The 8,838-nt window shown below is 43.8% G+C and overlaps 1 protein-coding gene across 1 annotated transcript in view; it reads right to left on the bottom strand.

The window, feature by feature from the left end:
- LOC107302888 (ATP-binding cassette sub-family F member 1) overlaps positions 1-8,838 on the bottom strand; it is a 31,018-nt gene that overhangs the window by 9,882 nt on the left and 12,298 nt on the right. Inside the window, exons 7-8 of the mRNA XM_029287321.1 lie at positions 6,558-6,718; positions 1,500-1,574 (exon numbers count right to left, since the gene is read on the bottom strand). Of these exons, the coding sequence (XP_029143154.1) occupies positions 1,500-1,574; positions 6,558-6,718 (236 nt within the window). The remainder of the gene's footprint in view (positions 1-1,499; positions 1,575-6,557; positions 6,719-8,838) is intronic.

Raw genomic sequence — 8,838 nt, 5'->3', positions numbered from 1 at the left:
CAATGCACATAATTGGGCACATAATTTTTGGGCAATGTGCACCCAGTATAAACCAAACAGGGAACAATAATTATAAATAAAACACCAGTCAAAATCTAAAAACATGAAAGTTTTTAGTGTATCAGACAAACAAACAGTTAGACATACTTCACCTTCCGGAAGACAGGTTTATTTATTTATTTTCCTGACCCAACAACTGGGGAAATAACTCATTTTTAAAACTTTCCTGAAAGCTAAGAGGATCAGAAGCATTCAAATAATGTTGGGGGTGGGGTGTTCATTTCAAAAAGGAGGCATCACAACAGAAGACACCCACCTCCTAGGTCCCATCTCAAGCTTCCTCCTTCCATTATATATTCAAGATGGACAGTATTTAATATGTATTTGTTATGTATATGTAGGGGTGTGGGTCTGTACAGGGGCTGCCACAAAGAAGAGGGAGTCAAGCTATTTTCCAAGGCGTCTGAAGGTAGGACAAGAAGCAACGGATGGAAATTAATCAAGGAGAGAAGCAACCTAGAACTAAGGAGAAACTTCCTGACAGTTAGAACAATTAACCAATGGAACAACCTGCCTCCAGAAGCGGTGAATGCTCCAACACTGGAAGTTTTTAAGAAGAGACTGGACAGCCATTTGTCTGAAATGGTATAGGGTTTCCTGTCTGAGCAGGGGCTTGGACTAGAGGACCTCCAAGGTCCCTTCTTTATTATTATTATTATTATTATTATTATTATTATTATTATTATTATTATTATTATTATTATTATTATTATATGTTGTATATAATATGTTTAGGTGTGTGTCATGTATGTTTCACTTTGAGAGTTGGCAACTAAATTTCATTTTTGATGTGTGCCGTTGTGCCCACAGTAAAAAAATGACAATAAAGATTATCTTATCTTATCTTATCTGAAGAGGAAATGAAGCTACAGGAATCCAAAGCGCCTGAAGGCAGGACAAGGAGCAACGGGTGGAAACTAATTAAGGAGAGAAGCAACCTAGAACTAAGGAGAAACTTCCTGACAGTGAGAACAATTAACCAGTAGAACGACCTGCCTCCAGAAGCGGTGAATGCTCCAACACTGGAAGTCTTTAAGAAGAGACTGGACAGCCATTTGTCCGAAATGGTATAGGGTTTCCTGCCTAGAAGACCTCCAAAGTCCCTTCCAACTTTATTATTATTATTATTATTACTATTATTATTATTATTATTATTATTATTTCCTCATCAGATGGGATCTAGGGATTCATGTTTCTGCTACAATTTCAAATGTCCCGCAAACTTCTTTAGATAGATTTCACGACAAAGTTTATTCCCAATCTCAACTGCGGTGAGATTTATTTCTACCTTCCCTTGTACAATCTGCTTCTATAAACCCTTAAAACAGGGATAAGAGAATAAGAGTATACAAAAAGAATGTGTGTTATGGCTGCAAAGTCAAGCAACGTCACAAAAATTAGAAGTAACAGCTGGCCTCCACTGGAGGACCACATCTAACCTGTTTCTTGAGTTTCTTCTTCTCCTTCTTGCTGAGATGTGCATAGGGATCATCTTCCTTCTTCTCATCTTCCTCCTCCGATGCCTACAGAGTATAGAGGAATCCAGTTCACGGCAGCCGAACGTTATCATGTTGGGAACCAAAAGAGTTTACTGTGAAATCTTTGGAGCTTGGATGCAGAATTAAGTCCCGTCATGTCATCTCCAGGCCTCAATCTTACTTCAATAGACTGCTTTGACTACTTGGCTGCTTCAACTTCTATTATCACAAGTGACTCGTCTTAGGAAACATTTCTACACGGTCTTTCCAATCTTATTAGAAAGTACATTAGAGCCGTGGTGGCGCAGTGGTCAGAGTGCAGTACTGCAGGCTACTTCTGCGGACTGCCGGCTGCTGGCAGTTCGATCCTGGCCGGCTCAAGGTTGACTTAGCCTTCCATCCTTCCAGGGTCGGTAAAATGAGGACCCAGATTTTGGGGGGCAATATGCTGACTCTGTAAAACCGCTTAGAGAGAGCTGTAAAGCACTGTGAAGCGGTATATAAGTCTAAGTCAGTGGTTCTCAACCTTTTTAATGCCGCGACCCCCAACCGGTCGTAAGTCGAGAACTAAACCGGTCGTAAGTTGAGGACTACCCAACCGGTCGTAAGTCGAGGACTTTCCCTGCCCGGGAGCGCCGCACATGCATGGTTCTGCCCCCTGCGCCTGCCGAGGCGTAGCTGGCAAGTGGCAGAGACAGAGCAGGCCAACCACCAGCTGGCCCAGCCCAAGGGAGGTAAGGCACCCGCCGGAAAAGGGAAAAAAAAATGGCAGACAGCCTTGCTTGGCGACCCCCGTGAAATGGTCGATCGACCCCAAATGGGGTCGCGACCCATAGGTTGAGAACCGCTGGTCTAAGTGGTATTGCTATTGCTACACTAACTGCTAGGATTCCTGTGTGAATCCCAAGTTTGTAGATTGACCGTTAATTTCATAGGCAAGTGGGGGGGGAGGGCAGGGGCGGGGCACCTTCAGGAATTTAGTGGAGTTCCCATTGTGCCTTCCTCAGATCCTAAGGACTGTTTTCCACTGAAATTTTATTATGGCCCAACTCAGTTAAGGCAAGCTCTGGCACCCCCAAGCAGCGTCCTTCCCCAGACGAAAGCTCTACAGTGCAGAGGGCAAGAACCAGGGGGAAAAACTGACAGCTTTATGGAGCAGCGATAAACAGGCTGAGCTGCTATCCCCATCATATCTAGGTGCACCAGAAACTATTTTTCTTTAACACGTACTGAGTCCCTGTAAATGGAAAGGACTAAAATGGTCCTTTTTTTTTTTACATTTTGGGGAAATTATGGACCTATATAAAGAGCAGAGGCTTAAATAATATCTTTTCATTTCTCGATTGCCCTCCCCCACTCCTCACATGATCACGTACAAAAATTCTAAGATGTTTTCCCCAATTCATGATTGACATGGGTGGAGAACAAAGGCAGCAGTGTCAGCTCCAGAGCAGAGGTCCCCAACCTTTTGGGCACCAGGGACCGGTTATGTGGAGAGAGGTTTTTCCGCGGACCGGAGGGGGCGTGGTTTTGTGTGCTGCCTGCATCCCGCGGATGGGGCTTTGCTTGTTTGTGCGGACCAGTTGCTGGCATGCTGCGGCCTGGTGCCAGTCCACGGACCAGGGATTGGGGACCCCTGCTCTAGAGCATTCAAATGTCTGAAATACCTTGCAGGATGTCAGATTCCTGAGGTCTGCTCTTCTTCCCAAATCACCCACACTACCCCATCATACGTAAGAAGGGGCCGCACAGAGGAAGGTGCATTAAACCAATGGGTTCATACTTCACCCTAGAGAACTGGATCCTTACCGGCTGGCTGTCCTGTTTGGACTTCTCTTTCTCCTCCATGAAGTCTTCCTCTCCATCATCCTCTTCCTCATCTGTCTCCTCTGCCTCTAGAGCAGCAAACATATTCTGCAACAATGGAGAAGCCAAGATCAAGAAAAGAACACATTATACATTATATTGGAAAGGGTTTCTCATTCGCTCACTTCCAGCAACTCCACAGGTCCTTGTCACAAAAAGTAGCACAGATTGCATACAGGTGATCCTCGACATACTACCACAATTAGACCTTTTGCAATTTGCCTACCGAGCAAATAAATCGGCCAGTGATGCTCTTAATATGGTTCTGCAGTACATCCTACAACATCCTGAATCTCCAAGGACCTATGCCAGTGGTGGCAAACCTATGGCACGCGTGCCAGAGGCGGCACTCGGAGCCCTTTCTGTGGGCACACGCACCCTCCCCCCAGCCCCGCCTCCTCTCACGGCCCCCTCCTCACCAGCAGCCCCCCTGGAGGAGAGTCACCCCCGGGCACGGCCCACACAAAGCAGCGCAGCCAAGGACATAGTAGCCGGGCAGCGGGGATAAGACTCCACCCTTGTGCCCCGTCGCGCGCAGATGATGCTGCAGGGCACGGGCGGAGGGCGTGGCCGCCATGGTGCTGCTGGGCTGCCTGGGTCATCTGTGGCGGGCCGTGGAGGTGGTGGATGGCCCAGCTGGCAGGGCAGAGCGGGGACAGGGTGGGGTGGTGGTTTTTGGGCACTCGGTCTCTAAAAAGTTCGCCATCACTGACCTATGCAAAGGTACTTTTTGTAGACCTTAGCTCAGCATTCAATATCATCATTCCAGATATTCTTCTAACTAAACTGAATCAGCTAACTGTGCCTAACAACACTTGTAAGTGGATCATAAGTTTTCTAACAGACAGGAAGCAGCAGGTGAAGCTAGGCAAAATCACATCAGATACCTGTACAATTAGCACAGCCCCCCCTCCACAAGGGCTGTGTGCTCTCTCCATTTCTCTTCTCTATATATATACCAATGACTGCATCTCAAAAGATCCCTCTGTGAAAGTACTGAAGTTTGCAGATGATACAACAGTGATTGGCCTCATTTGAGACAACGATGAATCGGCATAAAGACGGGAGGTTGAACCACTAGCCTTGTGGTGTGGCCAGAATAATCTTGAATTAAACACACTCAAAATTGTAGAAATGATTGTAGATTTTAGGAGAAAACCCTCCTATTCTATTTACCTCTTACAATACCAGACAACACAGTATCAGCAGTAAAGACCTTCAAGTTTCTGGGTTCTATAATATCTCAAGACTTAAAATGGACACCCAACATCAAAAATGTCATCAAAAAAGCACAACAAAGAATGTTCTTCCTGCGCCAACTCAGAAAGCTCAGACTGTCCAAGTAGCTGCTGATACAGTTCTACAAAGGAATTATTGAGTCTGTCATTTGCACCCTTATAACTGTCTGGTTTGGCATTGTGATCAAACAAGACACACACAGACTTCAACGTATAGTTAGAACTGCAGAAAAAACAATTGCTACCAGCCTGCCTTCCATTGAGGACCTGTATAATGCACGAGCCAGAAAGAGGGCTGTGAAAATATCTACAGACCCCTCGCATCCTGGACATAAACTGTTTCGACTTCTACCCTCAAAACAACACTATAGGGCAGGAGTGTCAAACTGCCGACCCACGGGCCGGATGTGTCATGCTAAAACTGCACCCACCCCATTGCCAGCAATGGGGAAAAAGTCGCGATACATCGCGACACGTGATGTGACGTCGTGAGTTTGACGCCCGTGCTATATATAGGGCATTGCACACCAAAACAACCAGACACAAGGACAGTTTTTTCCCCCTATGCCATCAGTCTGCTAAACAAATAATTCCCACAACACTGTCAAACTACCTAATAAGGCTGAATTACTAATATTCTTCTCATCTTTCCTATTACCTATCTCCTTATCTTATGACTATAACCAAAGAGAGAAGCAACCTAGAACTAAGGAGAAACTTCCTGACAGTTAGAACAATTAACCAGTGGAGCAACCTGCCTCCAGAAGCGGTGAATGCTCCAACACTGGAAGTTTTTAAGAAGAGACTGGACAACCATTTGTCCGAAATGGTATAGGGTTTCCTGCCTGAGCAGGGGGTTGGACTAGATGACCTCCAAGGTTCCTTCCAACTTTATCATCATTATCATTATTATTATTATTAGCTGCTCTGACCTTGCTGAAAAAGGCAATACTCAGCACACAGAGCAGTAACGGAATCTCACGCACCTTCCACACAACCATCAAAACTGGCCGTTCTGGCTTCTTCATTAGATTGTGTACACTTACCTTGGCTGGCTGATTCTTTTTCCCTTTTGGTTTTTCGGTAGTTTCTTCAGACTGAGCAGCTTGTTTGGCTCCAGCCTAAAATGAAAACCAAGGAAATGGGCATAAACATTTTGTTAAGCAAGGAAACAAAACAAAAAACACAATAGTAATTCCAACTCTCTTCCAGCTTTGCAAATAACCTAATTGTTGAAATATAACCTTTAAAAATGATCAGCCTACTCAGAAACATCCCTCCTTAAGGGAAGAAACTATTTTTAATTCAAAATAGTCTGCTTCCTGCTCATCGGGGATGAAAGCACCCTATCATTTGTCACACTAGATCAGGGGTGGGGAAAGATGGCCCTTTTATGACAACCCCCCCCGCCACCTGGGACAAAAGCAACAACTGGAGTTTTGATATTTGTTTAAGTATCATTCATCCAGTGTCATCATAATTCGAACAGTCACTGAATGAGAGATCGGTAAGCCAGGACTACTTGTATTGTAGTTAGCAGGGTAAGAGACAATAATGCCACAGAGATGGTATTTGGTCACCACGATGTAAAAAAGATGTTGAGACTCTAGAAAGAGTGCAGAGAAGAGCAACAAAGATGATTAGGGGACTGGAGGCTAAAACATATAAGGAACAGTTGCTGGAATTGGGTATGTCTAGTTTAATGAAGAGAAGGACGAGGGGGGACATGGTAGCAGTGTTCCAATATCTCAGGGGCTGCCACAAAGAAGAGGGAGTCAAGCTATTCTCCAAGGCGCCTGAAGGCAGGACAAGAAGCAATGGATGGAAACTAATCAAGGAGAGAAGCAACCTAGAACTAAGGAGAAACTTCCTGACAGTCAGAACAATTAACCACTGCTACTTCCTCCTCCTCTACTTCCTCCTCCTCTTCTTCTTCTTCTTCTTCTTCTTCTTCTTCTTCTTCTTCTTCTTCTTCTTCTTCTTCTTCTTCTTCTTCTTCTTCTTCTTCTTCTTCTTCTTCTTCTTCTTCTTCTTCTTCTTCTTCTTCTTCTTCTTCTTCTTCTTCTTCTTCTTCTTCTTCTTCTTCTTCTTCTTCTTCCTCCTCCTCCTATTATTATTATTATTATTATTATTATTATTATTATTATTATTATTATTATTATTATTATTATTATTATCCTTCACAGTTGTTACCCTTGGAAATTGAATAGGAGAAGACAGCAACTTAAGAGATCACTTCCAGTTCAGAACAGTGTTTCAATATTTAGGGTCTGGCATCCCCTGGAAAAGATGAGCTCAAACCCTGAATTCTACCCAACGGAGCTAGTTTGACCAGCTAACAAACAATCCCAACCAGAACTTAATTAGTGATCTATCCATCAGCTGGTCTCTGCGCACTTCAGCTCTCATTTTTCAACATTCCTCTTCTCCTGCACCTTAGATTTTTCCTTGGGCTTGATTTCTTCTGCTTCCTCCTCATCACTCTGAGCCAGGGTGGCAAATGCTGAGCCTCCTCTCTGAATGTAAAAAAGGAAGGGAGGGAGAGAGAAATGACACACAGAATGACTCAACCAAGCACAAATTCCACACAATAAGAAATATATATTTATATCTCCTTGACATTTCTTTTTGTGCTCTCCTGGAAGCAAAAATGGATGGATGGATGGATGGAAGGATGTGCATCTGTGTTTTCGTTTCTCCTTCCTGAAAGGTACTCAGTCCCCCTGGGGATTGTTAACTCTTCCTGGGCCCTTGTCACACAAACAGTCTACCGTCCAGCCTGTATAATGGCCAACTTCCTCGTTTTCTCACCTTTTTTTTCCTTTCAGAAATTTTATTAATTTTATCAAAATATAAAATACAAGGAAAAAAATGTGGAAAACTAAGAGAAAAGGGAGGGGGAGAAAAGGGGGATAGTGTAAAGGAGGAAAAAAAAGAGAAAAAGGAACTGACTTCCGACTCTCTTTAGCACAGTAGAAGGGAACAAACTTATAACCACAACTTTTTGCTTTTACACAACAGATATACAAGCCATTTCTATAACAGTTTCTCACTTCTCTTCTACAACAATATCCATATGTGTGCTAGTATTCTTATTTGAACCGCTTAAGAGCCAGTTTGGTACAGTGGTTAAGGCAGGGGTAGGCAACCTTGGCTCTTTTATGACTCGTGGACTTCAACACCCAGAATTCCTGAGCCAGCATGGCTCAGCTTGGAAACCTCTCCCTTTCCCCTCAGCATGGCTGGCTCAGGAATTCTGGGAGTTGAAGTCCATGAGTCATAAAAGAGCCAAGGTTGCCTACTCCTGGGTTAAGGCATCAGGCTAGAAACTGAGAGACCATGAGTTATGGCCCCATTTTAGCCACAAAGCCAGCTGGGAGACTTTGGGCCAGTCACTCTCTTTCAAGGAGTGAAAGAGACAAGGACAAACCTTTCCAAAATTTGTCAAGAAAATTGCAGGGATTTCTCCAGACAGTCACCAGGAGTCAAATTTGACTCAAAAGAATTTTTTTTGGGGGGGGGGGAGAGAAAGATTTACCATTTAATAAAAAAGATACTCCAGTCCAAGGGTATTGTTTCAGCTCTACATTCTATGTAAATAAATTCTATATAAGGTAAGTAAAGACAAGGATAGAAAAAGCCCGAACAGCATTCTTCAAAATGAAAAAGGTCTTCTGCAGTCACGACATAAGCCTAAGACTGAAAATCAGGCTTGTCAGATGCTATATTTTTTTCTATCCTGCTCTAGGGAGTAGAGAGTTGGTCTCAGACAGAAGGCCACCTGAAAAGACTAGAAACATTTGAAATGTGGATTTACAGGCGGCTGTTACGTATAAGCTGGGTTGACAAGGTCAGAAATGAGGAGGTGATAAGCCACCTGGGAAAGCCAAGGAAAATCATCAAAACAATTAAAAAACGAAAATTAGAATATTTCGGACATGTGATGCGACACCCAGAAAAATACGGCATACTCCATTTAATCCTCCAGGGAAAGATTGAAGGCAAACGAGGTCCAGGCAGAAGAAGAACATTGTGGCTTCAAAATCTAAGGGACTGGTTTGGACAAAACTCAGCAGCACTTTTTTGTGCGGCTGCTGATAAAAACAGGATCGCCAACATGATCGCCAACGTCCGATAACTGATATGGCACAAGATTCTATGTTTAAACTAGCAAACTTGATCCGTCTCCTTGATAA

This window comes from Protobothrops mucrosquamatus, unplaced genomic scaffold, assembly GCF_001527695.2.
Source record: "Protobothrops mucrosquamatus isolate PMUCROS unplaced genomic scaffold, P.Mucros_1.0 scaffold_296, whole genome shotgun sequence".
Classification (NCBI taxonomy): domain Eukaryota; kingdom Metazoa; phylum Chordata; class Lepidosauria; order Squamata; family Viperidae; genus Protobothrops; species Protobothrops mucrosquamatus.
Note: the sequence above shows the minus strand (reverse complement) of the source record. Positions and strands in the feature narration are given on the sequence as shown.